General features: G+C 38.4%; 1 protein-coding gene across 1 annotated transcript in view; it reads right to left on the reverse strand.

Moving 5' to 3' along the window:
* Nucleotides 1–7889: 7889 nt before the first annotated feature.
* SPATA16 (spermatogenesis associated 16) overlaps nucleotides 7890–15035 on the reverse strand; it is a 241674-nt gene continuing 234528 nt past the window's right edge. The window contains 1 exon segment of the mRNA XM_054700710.1: nucleotides 7890–8200. Coding sequence (XP_054556685.1) covers nucleotides 8078–8200 — 123 coding nt within the window. The 3' untranslated portion in view covers nucleotides 7890–8077.

Raw genomic sequence — 15035 nt, forward strand, 5'->3', positions numbered from 1 at the left:
GCATCAAGAGCTGGGCTACAGGCCAGAGATGCGGGGTGAGGGGAGGGCGGTGAGAGGATTCACCAGAGAAAGGGGAACAGAATAGGCAGACTAACCAAAGCACCCTGCTGAGGGGAGCAGTGGGCAAGCCAGGAGAGGTCTGCTGCGCCATGTGGGTTGCTCCTTGGCCGGCCGGGGATAGAACTCGTGCTGCAGAGGCTGTGGATTGCTTCATAGTGCAGTGTTCAACCCCTCGTGCCACCAGGGAAGCCCCTCTTGTTTAATTTTCTTATTTGCTCCTTATTGAAACCTTCTAAGATGGGAAAATAATTTTTATCCCTCATTAAAAAAGAGCTGGAACTTGAATCCTGGTCTTCAAAATCTAAACCTATTTTGCTTTTCACATCATGATTACTATCATCAACAGTTAACTGGAATTGAGTGACAACTATGAGAGGAACTGTTCTTAAGAGCTTACATTCAATAACTGTATTATAGCAATTTTCCTCTTATGATTTTAAAGAAGCTAGGTATAATACAACTATTCTTTTTTGTTTGTTTGTTTTAAATATTTCATCAAATGCTGTTAAATGTTTTATTTATTCACTATCAAAATGAATGAACAGAAAGGTTCAACTCTGTAAAATCTCTAAAATTCTAATGGCTTAAAGATGAAAATCTTTACAAGAGAAATTACATTGTGATGACACTTTTCAGTGGGTAATAATATCTGTAATGTACAGTTGTCCCATAGAGACCTGTGTGTGATAGAGACCTCTGTGTGTGTGATACAAGCCTTTGTGTGTGTGACAGAAACTTTTGTGTGTGTGATACAGACCTGTGTGTGTTTATGATAGAGGCCTGTGTGGTGACAGAGACCTGTCACAAAGCTATTCTTACCTGTAAAGCTGTTGTACAAGACTTAGAGAGATTGACTTTTTATCAATATCAGAGATCCAGTCTTCCCATTTCTCACTCAATATCTGCTTTTCTACTTCTCCAAATATTTATTTTTTAAAAAAGTTAGTCTTGATTAATAATGCACATTATCTGTAAATTGCCTTGGATATATGTGAAATCACAATAAAAGAGCACATTCAGTATTTAATTTTCATACCTCCATTATATATATCCAGAATATATATGTGAGAGTGATTTTGAACTCTGATTATCTCATGCAGTCTGAATGTTTCTGACTTCTTTTAAGTAAGGCACCAATACAAAATACACTTACCTTGATGACTTTTGGAATTCTCTTTGGGTCTGTTTTCTGAATTTCCCTCCTTGTGATGGTTTGTCAAAAATACATGTCTGCCCCAGGTGTCCTTATATTCTGTCCCGAACATCTTCTGTTTGTCAAGTGCGCACAATAGTCTTTTGTATCCGTGTCCCAGGGGCCCTGAGAACTGCTGAGTGGATCAGGCAACTTGTGAAATATCTGATTGAACTTGGACTCCATCATCCCCTCCCAATGAATCAAGTCACTGTAAATCAAGCTTTGCTCTGCCAGTGGTCCCTCAACTTTCAATACCTTTTGATTTAAGGGATTTTGTCTGTGATCATCTCATATTTTATGAGATGATATCCTCTGAGTACAGGGAAAGAGCGAAACAAAAACAATCAGAGGCGAAACTTATGAAGAGCACAAGCAAGAGAGAGATAACCCACACAGGATGTCATGTTGTTATTTGTAAAGGAGGTCAAACACTGTAATTGGTGGTTTGTGTAATGGTTACTTCAGCGACCTTCTGGACTGCCTGGCCCAGGGATGCTTGGTAGTGGGGATTATAAAAAATTTGTGTCACAGAGAATTCTGTGAAAAATGTTCCCATTGCTCTCTGTCTATGCAGTAGCAATTATCTGTGATAAAATTGTAACAATACATTTTTTTTCTTGAAAACAGGGAAATGTATGATGATCTGATTTTACTAAAAATTTTATTTTATCATTTTCCTAAGCAAAATGTTAACAAATAAGAATATTTTTTCCTAGGATCTCCCTGGTGGCACAGGCGGTTGAGCACAGTGCTGTGAAGCTCTCTGCAGCCTCTGCAGTGCCAGTTCGATCCCCGCCAGCCTCAGAGCAACCCACATGGTGGACAGACCTCTCCTGTCTCGCCTGCTGCTCCCCTCAGCAGTCTATTTCAGTCAGTCTGCCTGTTCTGCTCCCCACTCTGTCTCTGGTGAATCCTCTCACCCTCCCGCATATCTGGCCTGTGCCCTGGTTCTTGTATAAATAAATAAATCTTTTTTAAAAAAAAGAATATTTTTTCCTAGCTTACATTTTTTTTGTTAATTAATTTTTTATTTTTTTACATAGTCATAGTTCATTTTTAAACAGTATTTGTGTCCCCGCAACCCCTCAGGTGTAGTCCCCATAGAGTTTCCTTCCTCAATGCACCCGTGAACCATCACCTCAGTCCCCTGTGCGCCTCCCTCCCTCCCTCTCATCCCTCTCCCTCCTCCTCCCCGCAGGATGTCTCTGATTTATAATTGTCTGTTTTTGCTTTGTTATGTTTTGTACTGTTATTATTTTTTTGCACTGATGTCTTACCAAATAAGAGTATTTTAAATAATTTTTCTTTTTATCAAGGAACATAAACTTGTTGCATAATATTAAGGAAAAGATAATAAAACACCCTGTAACTGCCATTACTAAAGATAACCTTTCTTAATATCTTACTGTATTTCCTTCCAGTCTTTTATATGCATATTTTATAACCTAGTTATAATTGAGCTATATATAGTTTTTTTTTTTTAAAGATTTTATTTATTTATACAAGCACCAGGTACAGTCAGAAGCGCGAAAGAGAATTCACCAGAATCAGAGCAGAGAGCAGAACAGGCAGAAGGACCGAAGTACACTGCTGAGGGGAGCAGCGGGCGGCAGGAGAGGTTTGCGCACCATGTGGGACCCTCGCCCAGCAGCCGGGGATCGAACCGGCGCTGCAGAGGCTGCGGGCAGCTTCTCAACCCAGCGCTCGACCGCTGCGCCACCGGGGAGGCCCTATATATAGTTTTATATCTTGCTTTTTCTTTTAACATTATAAAGCCTTTTATTTTATTTATTTTTTATTTTAAAGATTTATTTTTATACAAGAGCTGGGGTACAGGCCAGATGTGCAGGAGGGTGAGAGGATTCATTGGAGACAGAGCAAGGAACAGAACAGGCAGACTGATTAAATACACTGCTGAGGGGAGCAGCGGGTGAGACAGGAGAGGTCTGCTGTGCCTTGTGGGTTGCTCCAAGGCCGGCGGGATCGAACTGGCACCGCTGAGGCTGCGGACAGCTTTGCAGCGCTGTGCTCAACCCACTGTGACACCGGGGAGGCCCTATAAAGCTTTTTAAATAATGTTATTAAGTTAAACATTAGATAGACTGTCATAAGTCATTTATTCTCTACCCTATGTTGGGAAATTTTGGTTGAGGTGACTTCATTTTTCTATTTAAAATAACCCTGTGATGAATACCTTTGAACTTTTATCTTTTTTTAAAAAAATTTATTTATTTATGCATACAAGAGCTGGGGTGCAGTCCAGAGGTGTGGGGGGTGAGAGGATTCACCAGGGACAAAGTGGGGAACAGAACAGGCAGTCTGACTGAAATACACTGCTGAGGGGAGCAGTGGGTGAGACAGGAGAGGTCTGCCGTGCTATGTGGGGATTGAACTCATGCTGCAGATGCTGCGGATAGTTTCACAGGTTGTGTCTTAACCCCCTTGCTCCACCAGGGAGGCCCTGAACTTTCATCTTTTAATACATTTTTGATTATTTCTTTAGTATAGTTTCCTAAAAGTGGAATATTGGGTCAAAAGCCACAAAAATCATTAGAGTTTATGATGCACACTGACAGATTGCTTTTTAGACAGGTTTTTAATTTCCCCAATTTTCTGTTCCATAAAAGCATACAGAAATGTATGGCAAGACAGACTTTTAATATAAACATACTAGCATGCAGTAGCAAGTACGTGTGTTTCTTAGAGGAATCACCTAGGAAAGCTATACTTTTTCAGGGCAGTTTATTCGTGTTTGCCATCACTTCAGAGGGAGGTGTCATCTTGGACACAGAATAGCATCACTCAGTTGACTGTCTACTCTATTCACCACTCAAGGTTCTGAGTTATTTTTGACTGTTTTCAAAGATTTTGTCACCTACCAGTTCTGTGGCTGATCTGCCAGCAAGTAGCAGACTTTACTATTTGCTTTTCTTTCTTCAATGGATCTGCCTCTGCTTATTGCTGCTGTGACCATCAAAGAAATGTCACGGAAAAGCTGGCAGTGATGATGATGAGGAGGGGACATTGTGGTGTGTACTGGCCACAGCCTCATCCATAGCCTCTTCCAAGTAACTGTGGTCACTCAACCGATTTGATAGAGAATTGATTTAGATCTGCAAATGGTGGATCAACACAGTGCATTAATGATAAAATAATTGTATTAAAAGAAATAACTGGTGTTTCTGCATGCTATTATAGATTTAATTTGGTAAGAGAAAAGAAGACGGAAGAGGAGGGAGGGAGAGAGTGAAACACAAGCAGTGAAGGCAAAATGCTAATACTTGGGGAATCTATGTGAAGAATTTATCAGCTATATTGCGCTATTTTTTTTTTAAAGATTTATTTATTTATGCATACAAGAACTGGGTACAGGCCAGAGGGGTGTGTGTGGAGGGTGAGAGGATTCACCAGAGACAGAGTGGGGAGCAGAACAGGCAGATCTCCTGAAATGCACTGCTGAGGGGAGGAGTGGATGAGGCAGGAGAGGTCTGCTGCACCATATGGGTTGCTCCCTGGCTGGGGATCAAAGTGGTTCAGCAGTGGCTGCAGACAGCTTCATAGGTTGCTTCTTAACCCCTTGCGCCACCAGGGAGGCCCTATATTGTACTATTCTTACCATTTTCCCATAGGTTGGAAAAGTTTGTAATGGAAATGTTGTGAAAACAAACACAAGCACAAAATGGCATTAATAAGGACCAAGGATCAAGGAATGGTTGAGAATCCTAAAGTGCTTGGCCCTAAGAAGTGGATCAGAGAGCATGATTTTCATTGTTCATGGAGTCCTTGGAGACTCCTCCTTTGGAGTTGGGACTTTGAGCTTGAATTATTTCTTCTGAAATAGTTCTCTGTCTGCCAGTGGTGCTCTCCCAAATGGACAGGTTTTATCACACTAATGTAGATAAGTTGGGAAGAATCTGTTTAGATTATTTTGAAAGACAAGTTGCCCCTAGCACTAAAAAGCAAGAGAATTGTGCTTTCTATCCAGATGCATCAGCAAGTCGGTAGTGGAAAACAATAAAGCTATTTATGTAAGCAAGCATTTAGGCCATAAACTAGCTCTATAGCTAATAATATTTAAATTTGGTTCTGACCATCCTGTGTATCTATCACTTCTGTTTGAGTAATACGTGCACAGACTACAATTCAAATATCAAATAGAGGACAGAACAGATTTTTGGAGCCAAGCAAGACATTAACTTCTGTGGTTGCATCAGTTGCAAAATGGACAAAATGCTGATATGGTGAAATTTTTATGAAGATGAAATAAAATAAGTATTCTGAAAGTACTTTTTAAATTTTGCTTTCTGAAGTATTAAGTTTTTTTCCTTTTACAAATACCCTATTGTTTTATAAATCATTCCCCTGCTGACAACTTAAAAACAGCAAGGGACAAGAGGCCAGATGCAGTAAATTATACTGCACTATTGTTATTCAAGACTCTTGACACCAGTGTTAAAACCATGGGTAAAATTCATTCCTGTGGACATTGCTCTTGCACCTGTTAAGACTGCTAATGATTTGATAGCTTGTTGTATAGGTATGGATTTTTATTTTTTTTGAAACAATGTTTTAGAAAGTTTCTTTTCAAAATTTTAGATTTCCATTCTTTATCATTCTTCCTGAGACCAAATAAAACTTCTTTCCTTATTTTATCCAAGCCCCAGTCTACATAATCAGTGGGTATTAAACACTGGATTTGGGGAAAATGGTCAAACAGTAAAGCCATAATCTAATAAAAATTATAATTGTATTATTAAAAAAAATGATCTTTAGGCACTGGAATGAGAGAATCATAATTTTCAAAGAAAAAAGCTGAAGCAGTTGAGCAGCTACTGAATATCAACAGGACTTTCAGAAAATTGCTGAGCAAACAAATAGTGTTAAGATTCAAACCCAAATTAAAAAAATCTTAAATGCTCATGTGATATTGTGATTTATAAGACATACATATTTTATCATTCTCATACACAATTGGTCTTCATCCATAATTTTTAATTCACAGCTCCCAAGACTAGGAATTGCCTATGTGGTGAGGGTGAAAAAGGGTATCCTCTTATTATGTTAATGAGGTGACATTTTCAGATGTACTTAAGAATGGGACCTGGCTGCCAGTTGGCACCAACCAAATGATTGGGTTGGAACTTCCAGTTTCGGTCCCCCCACACCCTACCCTTGGCCTCTGGGAAGGGGAGGACTAGGGCCTGGAACAGCCTTTGCTTGCTGTTGTCACCTGAAGTCGCAGAAGGGGGTTGTGGAAACTTCCAATCTGCAATTGGCCGGTCAGAAGCACAGGTAACCATTTGGACTTGTGCCTGGCACCTGAAGTAGAGGGCTGTCTTGGGCGATAGAGCCCTTAACCTGTGGAATCTGATGTGATCTCTAGGTAGAAAGTGTGTCAGAATTTATTTTTTAAGTTAAATTCTAGGGTACCCAGCTGGTGTCCAGAGAATTGTATGTGTGGGACCTCCTCATCCAACTCCTCCCTTAACATATATGCATTGGAAATTGGTCTCAGGAAACCCTTTTCATTTACAGAACATAGACATCCTTTTGAAAATGAAAACTTTAACACTAAATTTAAAATGCAAAGCTGATGAGCTTTGTTTCCTAGAGCTATTGCAAGGATTTTTTTTTTAAAATAATGGGAAATTCTTGGACAATGGTCAGATTTGTTAACAGTCTCAGTGTCAGATAGGAGCCTGAATATTTATCTTTGACTCCCACATTTGGTTAGACTCAAGTGTCCATAGAAACAATTTTTTTTCCAGTACTTACAAGAATAGAGATGAGCTGTCATGCTGGTCTGAATTTAGAAACAAAAAGGTATCCACTCTTGTCTTCAACAATTATATCAATAACTAACCTGAAGGCAGGTGGTGGCAATGATGGTATTCTCTGGGTGGGGTAGGGTAGAGAAGGGGACTGATATCTGATAAAGAATTAAAAAAAATGATCTCCAGGGAAACCAAGGTCCTGACCATTTTGTGGTCAAAATTTATGTATTTATATCTTCATTATGACTACACAAATCTAACATAATTTAAGATGATTGATTCATTTATATTCTAATTGTGTAATGAAAAATTCAGCTCTTATTCTGTTTTTTCCTTTTCATGGTGTTTATTATCAATTCACTTTGAGATCCTATTCATTTTTTCTGCACTATTTTAAAAAAGTGTTTTCTGTCTATTTTACTCTGTATCTGAGTTCCTCCTTCCTACTCTGTCCTCAAACCCCCTTGTTGTCAGCTGAGGTCTTGAGTGAAGGCTATTGACTCACTACCTTGTCAAATAATGTTAATTTGTGTGAGTAATTCAAGGGGGGGGGAATACAAAGGATGGAGAGGAAAAAATAGAGTTTTTAATGAAACAACCTAACTGATAATAACAGCCATACCACATATGAGTATATCTAATCTAGAAAGATTTATAATTTTGAAATTTGCATTTATAGTGTGTCCCCATATCTGTATATGGCATATGAATATTTTTTATAGACTACACTTAAATATGCACAAATACCATAAATATACTTGGAAAGACCTGGTTTCCCCAAGTTAATTTGAAAAAACAAGGCAGGTGAAAGAGGTTTTTTTTTAAAACTATTTAATTAAGACAAATTTGAACAAAAGTCTAGTCAAACTTCCTGAGAACATTTATTGCTGCCAGTTGAGATTAATGAAGTAAAGAATATCTTGAAGATAGGGGGTGCGGCCTCTTTTCTTTGGGGCTGGGACTTTGTTATCAGCAGGCAGGGTCAGGCAGGGGAATCCCCTTCCTCAGCTCTCTGGGCCGTCTTGTGGCAGCACCTGTTCCCCAGTGACTAGCTTTGTTGCACAGTTTGAAGCCGCTTCATTTTTGTTTTTTGCCTTCGAGCAGTTCTCAGTTTTTTAGTTTTTAAGAAATTATCCTCTAATTGGTAAAGAAAGTCTTCAATTCGTCCAATCTGGAAGAAATCAACAAGATGCAACAAGATTTATGGTTGTTTTTCTGGGTTTTGGATACTTATGAAAATGGTGAGGCATTTAAAATTAAATGGCACATACAGGTCCATGTGGAACAGAACTGGTAGGGATGGAAATGATTAAACATAAAAGCCTCCTTCTGTTTCCATTTCAGGTTCCCTTGTTTTAGGGGAACATGAAGCAGACATACAGGAGTTGGCTTTACCACAAGTGCTACATCCTGAGCCTGGGGAATGCAGGTTATCATCACGCGCTGTCTTAAATGCTCTAAACTAGGGATTGCAAAAAGAAATGACTGGTGGAAATTAATCTGTTATAAAAAAGAAGAATAAAGACAAATAAATGTACCTCCCTCCCCATCAATGCAAGAGGTTCTAGTTTTTGTATGCTCTGGTCAGCTTTGGTGAAAAATAAATATTCTACTTTGTAAGAACTATTAGCAAGAAGTACTTCTCTTTTAAATCAAAAGAAAAGTTTGAAAAAAATACATTTTTTAAAAATGCCACATTCTTGGCCTCTCAGGTGGCACAGCAGGTTGAGTTCAGAGATGTGAAGCTGTCCGAAGCCTCTGCAGTGTGGGTTCGATTCCCAGCGGGCCAGGGAGATTCCCACATGGCCTGGCAGACCTCTCCAGTCTCGCCCGCTGCTCCCCTCAGCAGTGTTTTTGGTCAGTCTGCCTGTTTTGCTTCCGGCTCTGTCTCTGTTGAATTCTCTCACCCTCCTGTGCCTCTGGCCTGTACCCCAGCTCTTGTATAAATAAATAAATCTTAAAAAAATAAATCAAGAATAAGATAAAAAATGATATACAAAACAATAATTCTTAAAACTAAATTAGTGTTCAAAGGAAACTTGAAATGATTTAGTGAGAGCTGGTTGAATGTACTATACTGCTTATTCAAAAGACTACAGAACAAATGAGTGGGATCCTGATGGAAGTCTGTATTTATACCAATTCACATTTAACCTTGACTCCCAGGCCCTGCATGTTTATAAGCTTAAAACCACTCTTTGAAGAGCCCACCATCCAAAAGTAAGCTCAAAGCAGAGCACTTACTGTTCAATGTGCACGAACATATTATCTACTTAGGATAAAAGCACTTACAATTTCAATTTTCCAATTTTGAGTTCTCCTTTTAAATCACTTGATTTATCATTCAGATATTATCCAAAAGATAATTCAGATTGTCAAAAAAAGAATAATGGATGGTAGCATTCACCTACACTATATGTTATGCTTAGATCTCTGTCACAGAAGATGAAAACACAGAAGATGTGAATTGTCCATTTACTTCCTTAAGAAAATAAGACAACTCAAACAATTCTTTTTAAAACTCTAAAATCTTCAGGTAAATTTTTCCAAAAACACATTGTTGTTTATGATGTTTGATCATTGCAACAATCATCAAAATAGTTTCTGAGAATATTTTTGGATTCTGTCATGAACTCAATGCAGTATTCTATGTATTCCATGCATTTATAAATTTCCAACTTAAACAAAATCATAAGCAAAAAATTAACATAGCCCACAATCAAAACAAACGTAATGGATGGCACTTGAATGCTACTTCAGTAGTTGAGCTGATGACTCACTGGTGTTGTTTGCATGGAAAATGCATCATTTAAATCAAAGCTCTTCGCAATTAGAATGTTTGCAATTAGCCTAAATACAATTTAAAATTATAGTCCTAATGCAACAAAAACACACAGCCTTCAATGGTACAGAAAATTAATTGTTTTTAAATATCCATTAGGTGGCTGCTTTCTTTTTATAAAAATTGTGCTTATTAAGAGCAGTGTTGACTTAATGGGCTGCCTTCATTAAAAAAGACAAGGAGGCAATACAAGATGGGTTATTGAATAGAGAATGCCGCTGAATAAAGCTGGGTAGTCTAGTGTACACACTACGTGCATGTCTTACCTGTCTGTGCTCACTTCTTACCTGGCCTCTCTGTCCTTTCAATCTATAGTCCTAATGGTATTAGGTGAAAAAAATTTTTTTAAAATATATTTATTTTTATACAAGAACCGGGGTACAGGCCAGATGCGCGGGAGGGTGAGAGGATTCGCCGGAGACAGATCGAGGAACAGAACAGGCAGACTGACGAAATACACTGCTGAAGGGAACAGAGGGCAAGACAGGAGAGGTCTGCTCGCCATGTGGGATTCTCGCCGGCCGGCTGGGATCGAACCTGCGCTGCAGAGGCTGCGGACAGCTTCACAGTGTGACGCTCAACCACCTGCGCCACCAGGAAGGCCCCTAGGTGAAAAATTTTAAAATATAAATCCAATTACATTTTCTCTTGCTTAAAATATTTAAAACAACCCCTTAGCACCTCTGGATGATCTGGATTTATTTAAGTCTATTTCTGTCTCCTGTCTGCTTAAGGTGTGGGGTACATCTCTAAGCTATTTGAGCACAAGTGTGCAGTGTTCTCTGCACCCTTAATCTTCCTAATGCAATGCCCTCTTATAGAATACTCCTATCAGAAACTGTACACATCCTCTGGATTTCAGGTTCAACATCAGTTGCCTCAGGGAAGTCCTTCTTTATAACCCAGATCAGGTTGGGTCTCAATGACATACTGACATAATCCATTCATCTTTTTACATATTAATTTTTTTCTTAACTCTTTATTATGCTTTATATAATACTGTCTTTCTATCTGGGCTTTAAGATCCATAGGTAAGGAACTAGGTCCATGTTGTCCACTATTTCCATGACCTAGAATATGATAGCCCTTCATTAATTATAATCTGTGATCATAAAAGAGTTGAAGACATTTAGAACAATGCACTTTTCCATACTCAAAGTGATACCTGGTAAGGAGCATATCAGAAGGCTTTCTTTCCTCTTAAAAATAAATCATTATTTTCATGTATCATCATGCTATTGCCATCGTTTAGTTTTGAGACTCAATGTAATGTAACAATATGGTGTGGTCTCCATACTTGAAATAGACAAAGGTAGAAAGGGCATTTGCATGAGGAGCTAAGAGTGTTGAGTTTTGTTCTTGGCCTGGTTTATCACTCAGAGATGTCACTTGGCCTTTCTGTGCCTTAGTTTTCACCAACCTTTGGTGAAGAAAGTGTAGGATAATTTCCAAGGACATAGAGCCAAAAAATTCTATGACTTGTGCTCACATCAGATCTTATAGTTCACTCTTAAGATGAGGCCATACATTTTTCAAATCAAAGGTTATTCTCTCAGATTATACCATTAGATGAATGACACAACATGCAGTAAAGTAAGTCAATTTTAGTTTCTATACTTACTGAAGTGTAGGAGAGCTGCAACATGTTTTTAGTAAAGCTGGTTCTTTATTTTCTTTTTTTAAGTCAAGGAAAGAAAAATGCTGGTTGAAGAGAAAATAGATTCATATAACTAAGAAGAACAGATTGCAAATGATAGAAATTTCTATAAAGCCTTTAGGGAAATAAAACACAAAGAAATATGTAAGTGTGTAAGGAAGGAAATGAGCCAGTTTTTGGAGCTGAGGCTTTCTTAGACTTTCTTTTCAGTAGATTCTTTTCAGAATCTACTTACTAAACTAGATCATAGTCTACCTGGTCATTCTGGGTCTAATTTTCCCATTTGTAAAATGAGTAGATAACATTTTCTTATGCATCGGCATGCCAGTGCTGACTTGGCATTACAGAGATATGGATGTCAAATCAAATGAGCTTGTAGAGAATTTTGCAATGTCAAATGGTTGGGTGGAGCTGAAGTTCTGAAGGAGAGCAGATTTTGTCCCATCATATGGCTTTCATCATAATCCACACCAAAGAGTAAGTAAAATGTAATCAATTAATTTCTCAGGGCCTTTGAATCCTACACAGACAAGTCTAGCAGTCATGAATTTTAGTGCAGATTCAAAAAGTTCCGAACAAAGATAAATATGAAACTCTAAAAGAGAAGATTACCTTAGGGGATATCAAGACTGAAATTCTAACAGTACACAAACAAACAATGCCAATTAGGAAAAAATGCAGAACTACTATACAGACTAACATATATAATAGGAACATATCTAGTCATCTCAGATTTCACAGTAAATACAGTCACTCTTCCATGCAATATTAACTGAATAGCTGCTATCTATTTGGCACTGTATTAGGGTGACAAGCCAAAATATCAAGATGTTTGTTTATGGGGAGCTCATTCAGATCAGAGAGTCAGTTAATGAGGAAAGGATTGTAATAAAGCATGAGTATTTATTTGAAAATTCTATTTTGTCTCCTTATGGGGCGACATATTGGAAGTAGTGTGGGATGAGGGAGAGATTACTCAAAGCCCATGTGGAGCAATGAGAAGCCTAGTGGGGTACACTGAAAGTAATGTGCAGCCCTCATCCAAAGGCAGTCTCATATTTATTAGCATCAAGTACAAAGGTGGGGCAAGCATGTATGGCATGTACATGCATGGAGGGTTGGGATGTAAGCTAGGATGGAGTGACCAGGGACTATTGCCTGGGGGTTCCATTATTCCTGCCACTTTTAGCATAGTATCTCTATTCTAGTATCGGCCTGCTGTTTTCAGCAGATACTGGTTTCCCAGTATGTCCTCATACCAGGACTTTTGCCCTTGGTGGGAGGCCACCTGCAGGACCCTACACCTAGCTGACAAGTAGGGACTTTGAGTATCAAGACAATAGTCCCAGGAATAACAAGGGCCAGGGGTTCCACAGTATACAAAAATTCTGCTAGCAAAAATGTCAGAAGAGTGAATTCTATCTGAAGGAATGTGAAAGTGCTTTAAAAGCAAAAGGAGATGACACTATAGGGATGTGTCTTTGCCAGGTAAGAAACAATTCCACACAGAGGAAATGGCATCTACAGGAGCAACCTGGGTTATCTACTAGGAGTGAGTCTCTTACAGCATAGATGTGGGCAGGGCCTGGAAGTGGAGATATATACAGCAGGGGATATAGACTGCGGTCAACTTGTAAAAGGCTTAAAAATATTTGTCTGTTTGGATAGAAAGATAAATATGGTGCCATATATAGAGTGGAATGTAGTCAAGGAAGTCTAAAAGCAGTTGGATCAAATTGGGGCCAGTGGAACAGGATATGAAAAATACTATGCAGACCTGAACCAAGGATTTACAAGTCATTTAGGGATAAGGAATTAAATACTTGATGAAAAATTCTGCATTGGGATAAGAAAGAAGATAGAATTAATAATGACTGTGAAGTTTCTAACTTGAGATAATAATGGTATCTTAACAAGGTAAGGAATATAATTAGATGAACATTTTTAGGGAAAAAGAATAAGGCTGATTAGTGACAAGTATAAGAGATGGAAAAAAGATCACATAATCAGAAATGAATTAAGTGGATCAGTCATTACAGCCTAGTACTAGGTTTAAAGCCAGAACAATGCAATTGAAAAACAAACAAACAAAAAAAACAACATTTTTTTAAAGATTTATTTATGCATACAAGAATGGGGGTACAAGCCAGAGGCATGGGGGGTGAGAGTACTCACTAGAAACAGAGTAGGGAACAGAACAGGCAGATTGACTGAAATACACTGCTGAGGGGAGCAGCGGGCTAGTCAGGGGAGGTCTGACCGCTGCACCATGTGGGTAGCTCCCTGGCTGGGGATCGAACTCGTGCTGCAGTGGCTGTGGATAGCTTCACAGGTTGCATCTTAACCCCTTGAGCCACCAGAAGCCCCCTCCCCCTCGCCGCCATTGTTTTGTAATGTACTTTGTGAGAAACAACCTAGAAGTTAAAAAGTACTAAGAAAAACAAAATAACGATGCTTTCATTTATTCAGAGCAAAAAGGCTGACATGGCAGAGATAGTCTCATGGTTTGAGGTCAGATCTATCTAGGTTGGAATCTTAGCTTCAGGATTTTCTTGGTATGTGAATTTGGGCAAACTTACTTAACCTCTTAGAACCTTAGTTTCCTCATTTAGCAATTGTTTCACAGGATCTTAGTGAAATTAATTAGGCAATTTACGTGAAGTATTTGCATAAGTTTGAGTTGTTGTTATTTAGTAGGAGCAATGATACTTGAACCTGGAAGTGTATGTCCAGTAAATAGAAAATAAATTAAAAAAATAGAAAAATGAAATAAAACAGCTAAACAATTTTATTAGTCACCACATTTTTGGTTGCTACTCCATGAGGGATGCTGCCTCAGTAACTGTACTCAGTGTAGGTGTTTAACATCCATCAAAGTCTTGTGATTAGTGTTCAAAATTCTGCTGTATATTCTGCTATATAGAAGGCAGAATTAGGAGAGGCCAAAGAAGGGAGTTAAACGATGTGAGCTTCTGATAATACAAGATGCAAATTCAATATAAATTAACAGTATTTGCTGATTACCTCCCTAAAAATTGACCTAATTATAGACTTCAATGTGTAAAATATGTTTGTCTCATGGTAGCAACCTAAGTGTACAAAAATGGATGAATGAATTAGAAAAATGTGGTATATATATACACACAGTGGGATATTATTCAGTCATATTAAAGAAGGAAATCCTGCCACTTGTGACAACATATATGAACCTTTAGGGAATTACATTGAATGAAATAAGCCAGACAGAAAGAAAGACAAGTGTTCTATGGTCTCACTTACATGTAGATTCTAAAAAACATTCAAAACTAAACTTACAGACACAAGGACAGATTGGTGATTGCCAATGGTAGGGGATAGGCAAAATGAGTAAAGGGGGTCAAAAGGTACAAAATTCCACTTAGAAAATAAATAAGCCAAGGACAAGATGCACAGCCTAGTAACTATAGTTAATACACTGCACTGCAATTTGAAAGTTGCTAAGAGAGTGGCTCGTAAGAGTTCTCATAT

The sequence above is a fragment of the Talpa occidentalis genome, unplaced genomic scaffold (assembly GCF_014898055.3).
Source record: "Talpa occidentalis isolate TD23 unplaced genomic scaffold, MPIMG_talOcc4v2.1 talOcc4.4, whole genome shotgun sequence".
Classification (NCBI taxonomy): domain Eukaryota; kingdom Metazoa; phylum Chordata; class Mammalia; order Eulipotyphla; family Talpidae; genus Talpa; species Talpa occidentalis.